Raw genomic sequence first — 19,879 nt, 5'->3', positions numbered from 1 at the left:
CTTCTGTGAAGCTTTTATTACAAATTTTGGTTCAGCTCCTACTTTATGTTAGGCGGAAGGCAGATTAAAATCTGAGTCTTAGGTAGCACAATAGAGAGAAATCTAGAACACGAACATTATACAAAATAGTCCAGAAATTTTTTAGGGGGAAAAAATCGGAGTAATTTCTAGGTTAGGATGCACGTCCATATGGTGAGGTACTTGGGTTTTAGTCTCTAAGAGAGATTTAGAGCATCATTTTTCATTCAAGACCATCCAGCCCAATGGCTGGAGATAAATTGTGCCAGGCAGGGGAAGAATTGAATTTTCCCCACTACACTCTGAATGAAAGCCCTCATGTCTTTTACCACTTCAAAACCATTTAAAACTCCAGTGCAAGCTGTAGTTTTCAAATGGCAAAACAGCATTTAAATTACATCACCAACTACTAAAATATCTGATACAGTCATATGCAAGGACTTGCCAGCTCTGCTCTCGCACCTACCCACACCACTTACCTACACGCTCCACAAACCTTTATGTTGCCTATAGTGCTTCTGACACGACAAATACCTCTGCTCCCCACGCTGGCTTTACCACTTCATATGAGCAGCTGCACTGACACTTTGTTACCATAGTAAAGGCTTTCCTTACGCTGTGGGTTCATTTAAACACACAGCAAACATCCAGCAACAACAACCACCTGCAGTATCCCCTGCAGAAGCTAGGCTTTACACCTCATCCTCTCACTTCCTGCAAGGTGCCATATAGGGGCACAATAGACCCCTGCAGCTGACAGAGGAAGAGGGAGTAAAAGAGGTGTTGACTCAGTAAGAAAGAAATAGGACAGGGACTCTAATGGCTGTGGAAGTTGGAATCTCATGGTGGGATGAAGCATTTTCTTTAGGAAGTGAACGGCACCTGCTGCACAGTTTTTGAATGCGTATTATTGAATATTAGTAATAGTCCCTGAAAAATGCTAATGAAATAAATCTATATTCAATAGAATATTTTCTTTCAAATAAGATTAAAAAATAAACCAGCTCCAGTTGAAGGAATCATTACCTGTTGCCCTGTCTAAATATCCACAAATCCCTTACTTTCTTCTGAAGTGGCGAATGTCAGAAATAGAATTGTGATGAAACATTGGGATTCACTTCATCCAAGTACGCACAGTTTTCTGAGACCAAGGACTAACAAAAAGCCTGGCGAAATTCTTAAAAATTCTCACAGAAAAATCCGAGTCAGGAAAATGTCATTATGTGCTTAATGAAACAAGAACCCTATGGGAAATTACTGATACTTATGGGAACTAAGATTTCGTAACTCAAACCTGAAAGTGTACAGATTCTGACTTAGAAAGAAGAAAAAAAAACCAAACCCAAGAATTCAGCATTCTTAAGCTTGTTGTTAATGTTGGCAATATTTACAGATGATTGTGATTTGACACATACTTCAGTGGAACACTCCCAATTCTCTGTTATGGGTTTCCACCACAAGAACAAGTGAGATTTAACGTTCTAGAAGTCCTCTCCTGCCAACATGCTGGCAAGGTTATTTCAGTTTTAACCTGTAACTTTCAAAGATACTGTCCCTCACAGCATCCTTATAGACAAGTTGTCCAGTTGAGGGATGTGTGGGTTTCTGTTGCACTGGGTGAAGAACTGGCTGAAAGGCAGAACTCAAGAGGGCTGTAAGAGGATGGGGCTACATCTAGCTGGCAACTGCTCACCAGCAGTGTTCTCCAGGGTTCAGATCTAGGGTCAGTTCTGTTCAATATATTTATAGTGATCTGGATGCAGGAGTTGAATGCACCATTAACAAGTTTGCTGATAATACCAAACTGGGAGATGCTGTTGACTCTCTTCAGGGACAGGAGGCCTTGCAGAAAGATCTAGATAGATTGGAGCATCAGGCAATGATTAATGGGATGAAATTTAACAAGTCCAAATGCTGGATCCTGCACTCAGACTGGAGTAACACCAGGCATAAGTATAAACTGGGAGAGGAGTGGCTGGAAAGCAGCCCTGCAGAAAGAGATCTGGGGGTGCTAGTCAGCAGCAGGCTCAACAGGAGTCAGCAGCGTGCCCTGGCAGCCAAATGGGCAAACCACAACCTGGGGTGCACCAAATACAGCACAACCAACCAGTCAGAAGAAGCAATTATCCCTCTGTAATCAGCACTGGTGCTAGCTCACCTTGAGCACTGTGTGCCATTCTGGGCCCTGCAATTTAAGAAGGAATTAAAGATCCTTGACTGTGTCCAGAGGAGGGCAACAACTGGTGAGAGGGCTGGAAGGCATGTCCTGTTAGGTGTGGCTGAGGACTTTGGGCATGTCTAGTTTGGAGAAAAGGAGGCTGAGGGGCAACCTCATTGCTCTCTACAGCTTCCTGAGAAGGTGAAAGTGGAGAGGTGCTAAGCTCTTCTCCCTGGAATCCAGTGATAGGACATGTGGGATGGTTCAAAGTTGCACTAGAGGAGGTTTAGACTGGATATTAGGAAGCATTTGTTGACCACCAAGAGGGTGATCAATCACTGGAACTGCCTTCCTAGCAGTGACGGGAACTAGAGGTGGTTGATGCCCAAGCTTGTCAGTGTTTAAGAGGCATTTGGACAATGCTCTTAACACCATGTTTAACTTCTGGTCATCTGGAAGCGGTCAGGCAGTAGAACTAGATGATTGTTGTAGGTCCTTCCCAACAGAAATATTCCATTCCATTGCATTCCATTCCGTTCCATTCCATTCCATTCCAAACGATTCTATTCTGTTCTGTTCTGGTTCTGGTTCTGGTTCTGGTTCTAGTTCTATTCTACTTCTGTTCTGTTGTTCTGTTCTGTTGTTCTGTTCTGTTCTGGAAATAAGCTTCACAACACCCATGGGAACCAAGTAAACTATTCACTAACTATGTATTGCAATAAATCATCCAGCTTTTTACAGGGTTATAAAGTTTCTAAACAAACATTATACTGCAACATCACAGATAATGGGAAATAAAGAACGATATTGAGCTAAATATTTGCATGAATAATTGGCCTATACTCTAGGCTATACTTTAACTTACATAAAATGCATGAGTTCATGAATGAACCTATCTGTTCAGAACCTCAGTAGTTGAGTTTATACAGAATTTGGAAAGAGAAGAAAATATACTAAAAGATCGATGTGTCATGACATGGGGATCATCTACAGGTGGATTCCACTAATTTTCTTCTCCAGTTCCTCATCCAGGTATTGACTTGACACAAATGTACTCAGGCAGACATAAAAGAGCTTTGTCATATTAAGTAAATTGCAGTACTGAAATGGATCCCAAAAGACATATTTAAGACAATATTTAACTAAATATTTTTTATATTCATTGGGTTGGCTCATCCATCAGTGTTCTCTCTGTTTTTTCCCACACTTTACAAATTGAAAATGATAGGTGATAGGTATACCATTGCACAAAGACATAAATAACCACCATAAACCAGACAAAGTTCTGAAGATGCTCTGGCAATGGTAGGATACTTCAATTTGAAACCATCATTCTAAAATGAAAATTTAAAATGCTTGATGTATTTCTTGATGATGTTTGGTCCTACAATGTTTCAATGAGTATATGTTTGGGTTGTGATCAGATTAAAAATATATGAAGAAATACATAGTACAGACTTACTTACAGGATAAAGCTAAATTAAAAGTTCCTTATTGATACTAATGCTGTTACTGTCTCCAGCCTCAGATTATTTTTTTTCTTTTCCGATTCTAACACAATTTATAGTAATATAACTTCATTCTATTTACATTCTTATTAAATACAGTCTGACACCCTGTAACTTATATTTATCCTCAGACCCATCCTATGAAATACTGTTACTGCTCCTCATTCTGTTCCAGATAAAAAGAAAGATTAAATGTCTCTCAGGCTTCTTTCTCGCCACCTTCCTCTTCAACCTCCCCTTAAGCCAGTTCCATTGCCTGATATTTGTCTTCTTTGGCACATTCATTACTTCCTTCCCAATAACATTTTTTAAAAAAATAATGTATAAACTGATTGATAATATCTTTTTAATGACAGAAATCTATCATGATGACTCTTTTACTTACATTAGAAGTTGAATATTAGAGACAAGACTTGTAAATAATGACGATGGGAAAAAAATATAAGAATGCAATGTCCGTAAAGGTGTTTTATCTCTCATAAATTTTTAAAAGGATCACAATCTAAATGGCATTATTTTTACAGCTGTGCTGTCTAAAGCAAAACAAGTGCCATGAAAAATTCCTACAAAAATAAGTAAGTTATGAAACTTGTGCCATTATATTTTTCTTCACACATTTATACTTCAGTCTTGCTGATGTTTGATTAACTTCAGCTGGTTAACATCAACTTCAGTGCTATCTTATTTAGAATTATTGTTTTAACACTTGTAAATTTTTATATTTTTGAGATCACTTATTAGGTTTTTACTGGCAGCTCTTGAAAGAAGTAATTTATAAGATTAGAAAGGTATGACTATTTCCTTAGCATGCTTCCCTCATATGTGTAGTCATAACACGAGAAATCAACAGCCTTAACCCCCCATGTTATACTCTGAGCAACAGTGGGTGCAGAAGTTACATCAGGAGTGTTTCCAGTGGAGGCTGAGTGGCAAAAGATCAAAGCTGGCATTAGGGGAGGAAAATGTTGTTGGTAAGCATGTCATTCTGGTGTAGAGGCTAGGTAGACAAGTGCTGCTGAGACCAACTGTGTTCGTACGCTGGCGTGTGAAAAATACCTTATCTGAAATAGTTTAAAAAAAGATCAACAAAACCAACCTCATCTACTGATTGCAAGGAGGGTACTCAGCATTTACTGGGGGTGAACTATTCTTTCTCATTCTCTCCTCAGGACGGGACAACTGAGAAGATGTAACAGTTCACTGCAGCCTCTGTAAGCTAATTTATCTCAGTAACCCTGCAGTATCCATTCCTTTTAGCTAGGGTTTGTTTTGTTTTTCCAAAATTAAGGAAGCTGAATTGACTCATTGAGTCAGATAAGCACCTAAAGCTAACAGAAAGGTAGTGGAAAAATCTTGAAGCAGAGACTGGGGACTGGGGAGTGGTGATAGAACTGGCTGTTTGACACTCGTGCATTTTTCTAACGCTGAACACCTGACTATAGTTAGGGGGGATACATGCTGTTCTTGAGGCTAACACTTTTTTTCAAGTAATTCCAAGACTGACAATCCAATCAGATTTCTAAATGTTACATTAACTCCCCTCCCCCCCTCAAAAAAAACCACCACCCAACAAAAAACCCCAGGGGCACAGGGAAGGGGCAAGAGGTTTGTGAGAATGCAGATTATTCAGATGATAAAAACAGAATTGCTGACATTCTCATATATATAACACAACAGTACAAAATATGATATCGTAAATAGAAAGCCAGTCATTGTTTTTTTAATTAATTTGTTATGCTGAAACTGTACAATCACTACCAAAACACTCCAATACTGTCCCCTTCTCTGCAAAACAGATGCAAAAACAAATTGCCATCTGTATACACACTGATCCATCACAAAAGCAAAGAATAAAGAAGTGAATATACAGATAACAATTTCCCTGAAAAGATCTCAATTGAAGCGCACTAGCATTGGCGTAAATTAATTCTTGTCCCAAACACATAAGATCACTGTCCACTTTCCTGTAATATTTGAATAAAATCCAGTCTGCTTTGAGGTCAACAAAACCAATAACCAACTCAAACCCACACCTACGCCAGTGAATAATGATCCCATATTTCAGGTCCTTTTCCCAGTGTTCTAATTTGAAGGGGAAATGGGCAAAAGATGTACATGACTGCCTACTTAAACTGGCTGGGTTTCTGCTCACGATGACAATGGGGCAGATCTGGTACTGTATTAGCTGCCACAGAACATTTTTGCTTCCAGTCCATGCCCTTTCAAAGGTAAATGGAAAGGCTTAGTTTCCTTCTCATGCCTCTCTCTTACTAACATATTACTTGGCTTCAGCAACAGGTTTCTTAGCATAAAAATGAATGTATCTCTTAATATTCTGAAACATCATTTTTGTGTCCAGAGACCTCCATAAATGGAGTAAATTCCAAAACCAAACACCATTAGCTTATTAGTTGAAGTATAAAATCAACAGACTTTTCAGCATCTCTTACACCACCCACAGCTTCTGTACAGCTTATGGTACTCACCGGTCCAGAAAGACACCAACAACAATCATTACATAGCACATGCTGAAAATCCCTGACCATGAAAATACATGAATTCAAAAATCTCTTTTGTCTTTGTACACAGCTAATACCATCATTACAGATGAATCCATGGAATGCTATTACTCTATATTTCTTTTGTTCATCACCATTTTTTAATAAAGTTAAAAAAAGTTTAAATTTTTTTAAGAAGTTTAAAGATTTCGGTGAAAGGCCCTTACCCTTGCCTTCTGCTCCATCTCCATCATTAATCTTTCATGTTGCTCTGCTATTGCATGTTGCAGAATGGACTTTCTGATATATCATTTCTCCTTCTCGTGTCTGAAAGGTAAACAGTCCTTCTCCTGTGTGTCGCACATCCTGCAGTGAGATTTTAAGCAGAATGGAAGAAAAAAAAAATGAGTACTATGTAATTTTTATCTAACTATTATAAAAAGTGCACACTTGCAGTAGAGAAAATTCCAACTTTCATAGTTAAACCTGGAATTCTGAGCATCTGCAGTTCTTTTTACAATTGAAAAGAGACATTACAACAGATGTGCTGAACATGAACATAACCTTTAAATTCAGTTTTAATCATCATCTGGGTAGTGAAAAAGAAGTTTTAGCATAGAATAAAAACTTGAATACAGTCAGTTATTTCCAGTATTGTTTAAAATGTCTGCACATGTAAGAGGGAGCTAAATTTGATTCTCTTAACCAATTCAATCCGGAAGTGCAAAGCACATCATGACTTTGAAAAGCTGGTGTTTTAAGAGAACATTGACCAATGAAAAACATCATGTTTAATCACTACAAAAAAGCTGTAATGAAAGACAGCATTAAGAGGGTTAAATTATAACTGTCTCTGTTAGTGCATTTATGTGAGGCAGTGTCTAAAGCTATCTTGATAATTACAAAAGCCATTCAGTCTGTTTGACAATAGGAAGAGTATTTTGATAGTGTAAGAAGATTAAATAGTGAAAAAAACCACCAGAAAAAAAAAAATTACTTCTTTTGAGAGAGCAACTGCTGTTACCCTTATCTGTGATATCACTGTGGCACTATTCTGAGGAAGAGCGGTACATGGTAATGCAATGACAAAGAGGGCTGCGAAATATAGCAAATGAGATGAGGCAACAATGTTAGGTTATTGAGTGACCTTCACCCAGAAATCCTGAGGCAAATTGCTGAGCATTTTAGCAAAATGTGTCCTGAGCAGCCTAACATTCTAACAGGTTTTTAAATACCAATATCTTTAGAATTTGCCCCCCAGATTCTGTATGATTATTCATACACTGAATTTTAAAAATCTTTTCCCATCAAATGAACATATAGATCTATGTTATTTTGATTAAAGTATGATTTGATTTGAATATGTCTCCTGCTATGTTACATGCACACACTATTATATTACCGCTTCTTGAAAATGGAATAATGTTTTTCATGAGACGTCTTTTTGTCAAATTAGAATACAGCTTCCCACAAAATTTTATTTCAAAACTCAGCTGAACAGGACTATTGTGCTATAGAAGAGAGTACTGAGAGTTCAGCAGTTGCTTTTGATTTCAAGGCTGAGAACTGAAAATAAAACCTTATTAACACTTACAAAATCTTTGCCTGTCGCGGGAGGAGACATGCTTTTGTGAGAGTGCTATAAAGAACTTATGCATAGCTGTGTTTGGGAAGAACAGAAGGTAATGGAGGCAGAAAGAGATAAAACAGAGGTGCCCCTGGAAACTACCTGGTGAAAATACTTAGTAATGATCAGTAGAGGTGTCTAAAAAAGTCATAGTCTTAAGAATAGACGATTCACAATATTATCCATATGGAGATTATCCGTAATTCTGGAATGAAAATAGTCTTCTCCATCCCAAGATGTAAAGAAAATACAATCTATTTTGGATACAGGAATTCTTTGATCAGTATTTATGTGATGTGCTGATTAATAGATTGAAAAAAAAACCACCAACTTTTTTATTAAATTCCAACAGAGATCAATATCCCTGCTGTGAACATTTAAGATACTTTATACCCTTTGCCACAGTCCTCCAAAGAGATTCTGGTAGAAATAAAATGTCTCCAGAGTTTTGCGACATTATGGCAACAGCTTTTCAGATCCCTCAGGCCATCATATAGCTGGTACTCTGCTTTTGTGTAAAGACATCTTAATAAAATTCAAACAGCGTGAAATGGGAAGTCTGGAAAAAATTAGGAGGCTTCAGAAACTGAAGCAAAATATGATCTTTTTGTTGGTTTCAGAGGACGAAAAATCCTACAGGGATAAAACCAAGGAGACAGGAAATGGGGCATGATTAAGATTCAGGAGTTAAGCTTGTTTTGACAGAGCAAAACCTATTTGCCACCACTGCTGATCAGAATAGGGTCTGTACCACCTGCATGAGCCATGGGTGGAGGCAGCAGTGCAGGCTGTGGCAGTGCCCCAGCACCTCACCCACTGCACAGGACAGCACTGCGGGACCCTGCTTCCCCAATGGGTGACTGTGATGGACATGGCACAGCAATGCCGGAAAGCCATAGATGACAGCTTCCCTGCACCTGCATTGTGGGCTTCCCTGGCTAATGATGGATGATATGCATGCAGCCACTCCCTCTCCTTTTCCTTCTCTTTCTCCTTCTTTTTCTTTCTCACCTTGGCTCCTCTCCTTCCCTTTTTCCTTTTCCCTTTTCCCTTTCCCTTTTCCCCTTTCCCCTTTCTCCTTCCCTCTTGCCTTTCCTTGCCTTGCCTTCCCTTCCCTTCCCCTCCCTTCTCTTCCCTTCCCTTTTCCCTTTCTTCTCCCTCTCCTATTCCCTCTCCCTCTCCTATTCTCTCTCCCTTTCTCTGCCTCTCTCTCTCCCTTTCTTTTCTTTCCCTTTTCCTTTCCTTCTCCTTTCTGTTCTAGTCTGCACTTTTTTCTGTTCTGTTCTTTTTTTCTGTTCTATTCTTTTCTATTTTCTGTTCAATTCTATTCTAGTTATGACACCAAGATCAGCTGCATGTTTTAGGGTTAATTTCAGTCTTTCTAGAACAAGGAAACCCAAACTAAAATACAAGCACTCTAAAGCTTGATGGAGATGAGACAGGCAAAGGCGTAAGTGTGCTCTTGTAAGCTTAAGAGTTTTGCCAAAAAACCAAAGGCCCTTTACTTATCTGGCTACAGGAATGGACAAGCCCATAAGTTGAAGCACACTTCCTGGCTTGTTCTATTTACAGTCAAAACATAGCCAGAAAAACAAAGAAACTCTTTTCTTTACAGCCTTCTCTGCTGTGAGATAACTATCCATTTAAAGCTGCAGTTTCGGGTTTAGCCTTGCTAATCCATTGCTTTATTACGAGTGAAAATGAAACAACTGAGGGTAAATTAAAATTTTCCTATGTTAAATGCAGATATGATTGTTCAGCTGCTAATTTATTAACATCTTCATAACTCCTATAATCACTTTAGAGAAAAGACAGGACACAGATGTGGGCCTCTTCTTTCCCTGATACTGCCACAGTTATGCACTGCAACTCTACCAACTCAGTATGACCTTCACTGTCAAAAAACTTCGCTGACTTTGTATACTTTAATTTTTGTATGAGAGACTTAACTGTCTGTGGATGCTTGAAAAGTGCTGATATTAGCTTGTCTATTTCTGTGTTTTCCAACTTTAAAAAGGGATGTTATTAACCTATGCTTTAGGATATTTAAGGATTCCATACATTAAAATGCATGACAGCATTCTGTCAAAAGCGCTTTAACAGAAATAGGAAAGTGCATTTTTTAGTGTGCTATTACAGATTGATATAACAGGGCAGATAACAAAATCAGTAGATAAACCAGTAAGAAGTTTTACTTCTTAAAATACTTCCTCAGCTTTTCACAATCATCACTGTTAGCAGATCTGGCTTAAGAGCCAAAGGAAGGAACAGGAAGAAGGTAAGAGCTAAGCTTGTGGCCCTGAAACTGGAGAAAGAGATCAACAGTGAAAGTTCTTGCTTTTACCCAAAGGTAGAGCTTCTGTTCAAGCCAAAGAGATTTTCCCACCAGTACTGCCAGACTTTTTTCAGCATTTCCCAAATTCTCATAAGGTTTTCCACTGCTCACTACAGCAACTTCATCTTTTAGAGCAGAATCAAGACTATATATTAACTATATATTAACCTTGTAGAATTCCCTTCAAAAATGAAACTGTTGACTTGACCAGCATTTATGAACGATACCTTTTGCCAATTAGAGGTTCATGCTCTCCTGTAATGGTTGAAATATTTTAAAAGTTTAATGGTGCAATATTCAGCAGCTGCATGAGAGGACAAGAATTTGACATCTCAGCTTCATTTCACTATTTCAGTTAAGGGTAAAATGGTTTTTCACAATAATGAAGGTTGTCTGAAAACTGAGATGCTCAGGAACATTATTTTCTATAAGTCCTTGTTTTAAAATAAAGGATAAATGATCACTGTAACTAGAAAATTTTTAGTTCTTCATATATCTAAATCTACATTTTAATGGATTTGAATGGCTTCTTTTTACCCACAAATAATTTAGTATTAAAGAAATAATGGCTGTCATATACTCAAAAGTATGTAAAATTACACACAAATAACCAAAAAGGTAAAGATCCTCAAGTAGGCGCTGAAAAAAACACCATAAAAATGTCTATTATTAGTAACTATGGCTATTAATAACTAATACATAATAAATAGCTACTACCCTAGTTTAACATTTATAGTTCTTTAAATAAAAAGGAACTTTAATTTTTTTAAAAGGGAACAGATCATGAATAGGCATTGTCCAGTAATCAGAGTGCTAAAATTTAACAGTACCAAACTGGATATAACTGCTGTTGCATAGTCCGTGCTTGATGTGTGAAAAATTATTTATCTCCTTTAAACAGTGAAGCTGTTTACCCAGACACTTCAAGGCCCAGAAATGAAGACAGGTAGTGCTTATTTGCTGAAGAAGGTGGTCAGATGCCACGTACGGGACCAGGCTTGATACTGCCACAAGACAAGTAGTAAATAAAAAACTCTTTATTTAAAGTCCTGAAGCTGTGGAAAAAACCTAATTGGTATGCAACTTTTAACCCCGAACTGAGGCACTTATTTCTTGTATTGCTACAGTTTAGATTTTCTAAAATATGGTGGAAACTAGCGATTTTGACTCCAATTTAATTAGATTACCAGTAGTGGAGACACAAAACCACTGTGTCTCTTGTAGATATCTAACTTTTATTCTTTCCTTGTTTGTTGTTATCTCAACTTGAGCTAAGCCATTTTGACAGAAATACTGTTTGTTCTTTGTGCACAAGGATATTACACACAGCATACACTAAAGACAGGCTAGGTAACCAGTAGACCTCACTATAAAATGAACGCAAAGCTCCCCTGAGGGTCCAAATTCTTTGCTCATTCCAGACTTTAATACATGCTAGCTTGCTTCCTCCCATACTTGTTCTTTTCTGAGAAAATGAAAAAAGCAAGGAAAGCAAATAAACTCTTTGTGGCAGGGGCATGTTTACATGAAAAGCTCCTTTTATATCTAGGAATACTGATCAAAACAACTGGAAAATCAACTATGTAGGTTTTTATAAAATTGTAAGTCAGCTTCTATGTTGAAACGGCAGAAAAACAAAGGAAGAAATAAGGAAATGTTGAGAAGAATCCTAACTTACAATAAAGCAGACAAAAAAGGGATACATTTGGTAGGGTAATCAATAAGAAATAAGGTAACTACATAAATAGGATATGTATGGGACATAAGAAAGGTCTACGGGTGAAGCATAGAGAAGACAATGAAAGGAAAATGTGCATGAAAGCGTAATATTCAGGTAGTGAACTTTGACAGCAGAAGTTAGAAAGACCTAAAGTTGGGGCAAGGTCAGTGAAAGTGGGAAAATGTCCTCTGACAAATCTGTGAAATGGGAATGAAGATCATCAACATGAAGTACAGCAACGATATAAAAGGCAACATCTAGAAGCAGCAGACACAGACTGAGTGTGGCCTGTTACTCAACCCCTGTGTGAATAACGAGTTAGATTGCCATGCTTTGCCATCAGCATTTCAGAGTTTTATCTGGAATGTCGAATGGTTGTCCTGGCAATTTTATGATCTGAGAAGCAAATAATGAAAATTATCTCATATATGTGGCATCTGCCTGCCTCCCTTAACGATGGCATTTACTGGCAAGAATATACATGAAAAAGTAATTATGCATGATATCTACTAGTTGCTGGCTATAGACATTTCTCCACAATATTTATTGTCATGTTATTGCTCTTCAGCTGAGGTAGGTTAACTTTTCACTGTTCTTGCACATGGTCATGAAATATAGATAGCAGTGTTGAATCTTAAATCAGCTTTGTTTCATGTGGAATCTCCTTGAATTTAGGCTGAGCTGATACAGGAAACATGGAATATTACCATACCTCTGATATGGCTCAGTAACTTGGCCATGGAGCTTAGCCCTGAAGATTTGTTCAAGGTCAGATCTTGTATGTCTTAAGTCACCCTCAGCATTTTCAACTAAAAGAACTAAAGGATCCCTCTTGCCACCAAAGCAGCTTTCCTGCTGCACTTATGACAACATTTTTCAATTCTCAGAAGGAAATGAGTGATGATGATTTGCTACCAGGTAGCTGGGATTCTATCACTCAGAGGAACCCAGGAGTCCTGCTCCAATATCTTCTAGAGGAGTTTATTACTTTCCAAGTTGCACATCTTTAAAATATTATTTGCAGTCGCAGCAACAAAACTCTGACATGCCAGTCTGATGACTATTCTTTTCTAGTCTTTACAAACAGAGAAGCATCTCCTCTAAAAGGGAGATGTTTTGTGAGAATAGTGGTTTTTCATGATAAGATTTCTTTTTCTGCCTAAACCAAATGACCATTTAAGTGGTATAATATAAACAAAAATTTCCTCATGAAAACATGCTTTTATTTGTTTTGTCAGATAGGAGACATTTCTGTACAGTAGTAGTGATAATTATGCCTCTTGGGATATTTTTTCTACTCATTGCCTGTGCTGCCTCTAGAATCGCCGCCTCTGTGCTGCACTCTGTGATAGCAAATTTAGATGAGTAAGGCATATCAGGGCCACTGATTCCTGCATGTCAGAGGCTTTCCACTTTTTGCTCAATGGAAGTGAAGAAAGCAAGCTACGTCTTTCTCTGGATTGTATCAATGATTGTCCACTATAACTGTAATTCTCTAAATCATTTCCATGGAGTTAGTTCCTGTCCATCATAAGACACAGTGGAAAAATTGTATTTATTTTTTCTGAGGTTCAGTTTTGATTAAAAGGAGCATTCCTTCAGACACTTATTTCAGACCACTTTTATATGGTTGCTACCAAACTTTCCATCTCTTCTCATTACAATGTCTTTATTTATACTAATTACTTTTATATGTCAGAATAAATGTAACTAGTGCTGAAGACTTAAAGGCAGTAAATTATTCTCAATGCTCGCTACGGTATAAAAAAGCAGAAGTCATGCATACAAGGTAGAATGTAGAGATTAACATGTAATTATGAAATATAGCCGCACAGTAAATATGCTGTGAAGAGGCTCCGTTTTCTACTTCCCAGGTCTTCGAAACTAAACTAGAGTCAATAAGAGAAGCAATATTCTGGAGTCTAAGAAGTTGAATCCCAAATATGACTATAACTACATTTTTCATCCCTTTCTGCTTATAGACTAGCTTCATAAAACATGACTTAGACATTTTGATGAGGAAGATCGAACTGTGTTGTTTGTGCTTTATCACCTATAAGAAGGATTCTAGGTTGCACATGCAAATTACCCTTTTGTGTCAGTATTCAGTTCATATTATTTAAGAAATCAGTGTAGGTAATTAATGCATATGTATATGTAAAACCCAATTTATGGAGACTTTTGGACCCCTTAACATTTTCTTAAAAAAAAATAATAAATCAGTTATTAAAGAGATGGCAATAAACCCAATTGTTGACATGGTCTTAAATACAATAGACATTTGCATTTCTGAGTTTAAGTAATAGAACAAACATGAAAATGTTGTTTGATAATTAGTTCCGTTAATTTGTAAAATTCAGGTCTTGCTGATAATGACGAAATACTACTTAACAGTGTCTTGGACAAGTATCTATTCTTACCAGCTCTGTGAAAGATAAACCAAGAACTTCTATATTATCATTTTAGCACAGAAGCAGCAGTTACAATTGGCTGTACAACAAACAGACCAATGAAACACCTTAGCCTCAAAAAAGTAAGGAGACTGAAAAGACTACGAACAGCTAAATTTTTCTTTAATTAAACCTTTACACTCATCATGGTTTGGCTATTAATTTTCATCTTATTTTGAATGGGAGAGATATAAGTTCCAAATCCTGGAAGCTGGGATCATATTTAAATACAGACTTTTGCTACAGGAGATCTGGCACCCTGTGAAAAACTGTTATTCCCCAGTGAAGAAAAACACAACCCATAAAAATATTACTCAGTTCATATTTAGCAGAACACAGGTGAAGCACCATTAATCTACATGAATACCATTGACTTTGACAAACACAAAAATGTTAGATATAAAACCCAAGTAAGACCATTCTTAATTAAAATAAAAGGTTGTGTAATAATACAAAAGCCTTGTGGCAGCACATCACTGCTTGCTACAACAAACTCCCTTTTGGAGCCCTAAAGTCAGTTACATTCAGGACTACTCTTTGCCCAAGGTGGTGTGGATGGAAACCCTCTCAGATGATACTCGCTAAGTGTGAATTAATTCTGAACACTATGTGGACAACTCTGAACTTACTCAAGGTTTGGAAGAAGGCATCTGCCAATTAACAGATTTTAGCACAGTAACAGCTAATGAACGAATTTGCATAAATTTATCTGTTCATTTCACTTCATCTTTGAGGAACCTGGGGTGCTTATAAGCTACGCCATTGGACACTATTATAGAGGTGCCAATATTTGGAGTAATTGATCATGCTCAACCTAAAAGTTAAACTAAAAAGAGGTTTTGCATCTGCACATACCAATATGATACTAAGAATTTAACATGAGACCACATTTGAAATGACCTACAAGCGTATTTGTCCTATAATGCCTCATTAATCTGTCATCTATGTATTGAATGTTATTGGAAACACGTTGCACATAACATGATGCAGACAGATGCTGTGTTGTGTAATTGCTCTCCCTTTTATTTTGACAGCAAGCATAAGAAAAAGATGTTTCCTGCATTTTGATCATTTCGATCAAAATATATCCAATTAAAGACAGAAAATTTCTGGAGGGCTGAACAGGAATGAACCGTCAATAACAGTTTTGGTCACTTAAAGCATTTATGGTCAGCCCCTCTCCTCTCTGAAACTTCCAATAAGGTATGATTTTCTTGTGATGGGGATTTAAACATTGCTGTTTCCTTTCAATGTCACTCTCTCCATCTTCAAGGTATGAGAGCTACTACTTTGACCACTTTGTGGCCACAGAGGAAGTTTTAGAAAGTCATATGCAAATATTATGGGCACACAGGGTTGTCCAGACACTCACCATGATATGTACATACACCAATGAGTAATTAACCTATGCTAATGATATCCAAGGATTCATCAACACTAATCTCAAAACTGGTAGGTTGTCAACTCCAGTTTAGGAGCAGCCTTCCACAGCAGCAACCCCTGTCACAGGCAAAAGCACCAGGGATGAGACAAGGCGGAGACTTGTATTAAAATAAATAAATTAAAAAGTGCTGTATTTCTCAGCTGCTGACAGTAAGAACTGAAGACCTTAATTGAAGTCCCCATTTCTGGTCTAAACTTTAACTAGCATGTATACAGACACAAGTGGTCAAATAATGTCTTCAGTGGAAATCTGGATGAGAAATAGTAACATAACATCAAAACTAATTGCAGAAAATATACAGACTGCACCACAAGTATAAAATATTCATTTAACTTCCACCAGTTTTCCACATGTGCTGTGTAATTTGCAGAGGAAACATGACTTCCCTCCCACTTACTTTAACTTTTATTCTTTTGACGTAAGCCAGGCAGAAGTAAAGTAGACAGATTTTCCCTGTTCTCCCAACTGCAAACAGCACCAGCTCTGTTATGGATCAAACAACTTGCACTGCATTCACCTGACATCTCTGACTCCAGCTTTGATTGTGTATATGATATCCTTGTGTTAAGTACTTCCAGCAGTGGGAAAACTCTCTGTAAGGATTTCTCATTAGCCTGATAGTTAAAATTAATTGTAGTTGGTGTCCAGGTAAGTAGCAGCTTGATAAGGTATTGAGGACTCTCAAAATATTTTTTGCAAAATTTCTGTATGTAAAAAAAGGCACTCCTTTCAATTACAAAAGTAAGCGGGTAGGAAAAAGTACAAGTGGATAAAAGAAGTGCATAAAAACAAAGAAATAGAGAGTCCTGCAGAACAAAATCATCACAAAGAATCACATATATGAAATAATAAAGGACAGGAAAAGCATACAAAAGGATGGAAAATTAGCAGAAAGTATTTACAGTTTATAATTACATACTTGTGCTCCCCGCATACTTTCTTATAATATCTCATATAATATCTTTTCTCTAAAACTTCATGGGATGCAATGGCCAACCATTTTCTGATGTTTTGATAAATGTGTATTTTCACCTCTGATAAACAGCAATTAGTTATGCTGATTAGGTTATCTTAGTTGAATATCTATTATGAATCTTGTGTGAAACTAATGGTGCTGTACTAGATAAAGACATGGGTTATGCCATCTTTAGTGAGGAGTTTGCTTAAAACAAAAAGATTTAAGTAAGAATAGTAAGAACCATGGCTATTGTGTGTATGTGCCACCACCTGTTCTAGGCAAATATTTCCTCAGACCAGTTTTCTGTATAGCACATGATGCTAGTAATTGACAAGAAATGCATAAGTCAACCAGAAGAGGGAAAAACAGACTGCAAAACAAATTTGAAATAGTAGAATCTAAAAGTATTAAATGCATCTTCTGCAATGCATAAAATCTTAAAGCACAAGCCTGCTCTTTTCCCAGGGAACTTGGGGAATTGTTAGAAAGCAAAATCAAAAAAGCAATTGTCCTTTGCTGTGAAAAAACACTAACAAGTTACTCTGACACTGGAGCTTACTCGTCGAGTTCAGTATTTCAGAGTTGAGGCCTCCACAGTTCTACACTGCCTTAGTAATATTTTTGTAAGAAATTTATAACAGCCATGGAACTGCTCTGAACACTGGAATGTGTCAATCCCTTCTGGCCATGATCATGTATTCCAGGTTTAAAAAAATCCATGAACTATAGATGCAGGACCTACTGGCTTCATCAAACATTTATATATGGATATCCAAAAAAGAAGCACTATAGGTGGCAGAAGAGAAAGGGTACAAATCCCTTATGCACAAAATGATATGTAATAGATGTTTATGCTTCTTACGCAGCAAAAGGTGACCATGCCTTCTCTGGACATTACACAATAGCTTGGGCATGTGTGTGGCTATTTCATGTAATAAAACCATTTTGAGTATCCTAGGTAACATTTAAGAAGCCTTTTGAAGTATTCCTCCACTTTGTCATTCTGGACCATTCATGTTATAACCATCCTTCATATCACAGACTGAATATTAGTCTCAAATGCTAATATACGTTTCTATTTCTGTGAATTACTATTTCTGCTCTAATTTCTCTGATGGTCTTTTTTACCAGCTATTGGACACTACTTCCACATGCACTGAACGCTTTTTTCTTGGCTGCCCTCAATTTCTGTGCTTCTAAGACCAAGAGCTAATCATACTGATTTTTTCTTTTTTTTCCCTCTGAGAAATTGGTTCAAAAAAGCTTAAAGAAGCCTCCTATAAAAAGGCAAAGTACCTGTGAAATGCATATTTGAGATGGTGGTGTCAACATCTGTCAATAACAAGCACTTATCCTGGCCAACCTCTTACTGCTACTTTTTGTTCAAATCTTCCACTCTTTCTGATAAGATGCTGTTCGTAAAATGTTATACATATTCTAAAAGCTGCTAAAGTGTTCCATCAGAAAACCAGCTACCTTTTGTTTCTGTTTTACCAGCCCATGTATTTCACCACCACATTCCTATCTCTTCCTATTCCATGTGCTTAGCCCATTCTTCCCTCCCAACCCTGCTGACCTTCCTTTCTATTTTCATCCGTCTATTGAGATTCCTTTAGTCCCAGCAAGCTGGTCCACATGCTGTCCAATATGCGTGCAAAACAGCTTTAGCACACTCAAGCTCTGGTCCTCTCCAGACCAGTGTTGGTTTGCATCGCTGCTGTCACTCTTTACTCTCTGGTGACAGTGACAGTACTCTTAGAGAAGTAAGTCACCAGGAATATCGATGATCCAACCTGTTCTTTCATTAAATAAAACTCTGGCACTCTCAGTCATCATCTCAAAGAACTTCGGGAATCTCCACTGAATCATCACCTAGATGATAAAATTTTCTGCCCTTCACTCCCATTCCTAACAGTAAATGATACTTATGGTCAGATAGTTCATATTTTTTTGAGGTTTTAAATGCTGCATACTAATAAATGCAGTTTTATAGTAAGTGATGATAATTTTTATTTAGTTTGATAATCAATTTGATGATATCTCAGCCATAATAGCACAGATTTCAGGAAAATAAAATCTCTTCTGTCATTCAAACCAAAATACTGTTTTCAGAAAGCGTATTAGGGATCATTCAAAGTATCATTTTAAAAGATGAGTATTTTCCAAGTTGGATGGAGAATTGAAAAAAAAAAAAAAGAAAAAGTGAAAAAAAGTGAAAATCTGTGTGTAAAATCTGGTTCAAGCAAGCCATGCGAGTACAATGTTATATTTGACTTTTTGGCCACTGACAGGATAATCAAGTAGATGAAGCATCTCAGTGAATTATAGCACAGTACTCAGTTTTATTCCAAAAAGTCAGAAAGATCAAACGATGTTTGGAGTCACTGAGATTGAGGGATTCCATTAGATGCTACCTCTCCTTCCCCTCTTTCTAATAAGATGGAAGCTTTTGGAAAATATGTGACAAATGACTACTCACAGCAGAAATAAATCACACACCACAGAGTACAGCATTATTAATAGTGCGATGATAGTAATAACTTACTGTGATGGCAAAAAAATTCTATTAGGAGGGACATGGTAGCTAATAGCATTTCCTCTAACAGGAGCTAAGGGACAAACCTTCCTTCGGTACCTTATAAATAAGAGGAAGATTATAGGAGCGTGTGGGACCAGTCAAACACACCTCTAAAATAGTCTGACCCTTCCAGAATGCTACTGAATAGGCACTGCCGGTAAAGTGCTCTCCATCTCCCCTATGTGACAAGAGCTTTTTAGCATGTTTTAAAAATATCCCAGGTATTCCCTGGTTTGTCATTTTAACACAAAAAGCCAGTGAATGCAAGCTCCTCATTAATTTACTTTCAATACTATTGTCTTGATTTTGTTTATCTACAGCTTTTTACAGAAGAGTAGATTTTTTCTACTTACTGTCAAAATTAATGAAATTAATGAAGTTAATGGATGAAAATAATCATTACTTTCATGATTACTGAGTTTTGCAAACAAAATTTGTAAAACACTAAAACAAAAGAAAAAGATATTAAAAAGTAAGTAACAGTTACTCATATCTTCCAACACAGTCATGTGTGCACTGAAACCAATATGTAAATTTGGAATATATATATGTTTGGAAATACGTATCTATAATATACATATATAT

The 19,879-nt window shown here is 37.1% G+C and overlaps 1 protein-coding gene across 1 annotated transcript in view; it reads right to left on the bottom strand.

Annotated features, from left to right (window-relative positions):
* DOK6 (docking protein 6) overlaps positions 1–19,879 on the bottom strand; it is a 236,143-nt gene that overhangs the window by 57,235 nt on the left and 159,029 nt on the right. Inside the window, 3 exon segments of the mRNA XM_030494069.1 lie at positions 6,410–6,464; positions 6,466–6,536; positions 6,539–6,548. Of these exon segments, the coding sequence (XP_030349929.1) occupies positions 6,410–6,464; positions 6,466–6,536; positions 6,539–6,548 (136 nt within the window).

Source organism: Strigops habroptila, chromosome 1, assembly GCF_004027225.2.
Source record: "Strigops habroptila isolate Jane chromosome 1, bStrHab1.2.pri, whole genome shotgun sequence".
Lineage (NCBI taxonomy): Eukaryota > Metazoa > Chordata > Aves > Psittaciformes > Psittacidae > Strigops > Strigops habroptila.
The sequence above is the reverse complement of the archived record's forward strand: the minus strand, read 5'-3'. Positions and strand labels throughout refer to the sequence as shown.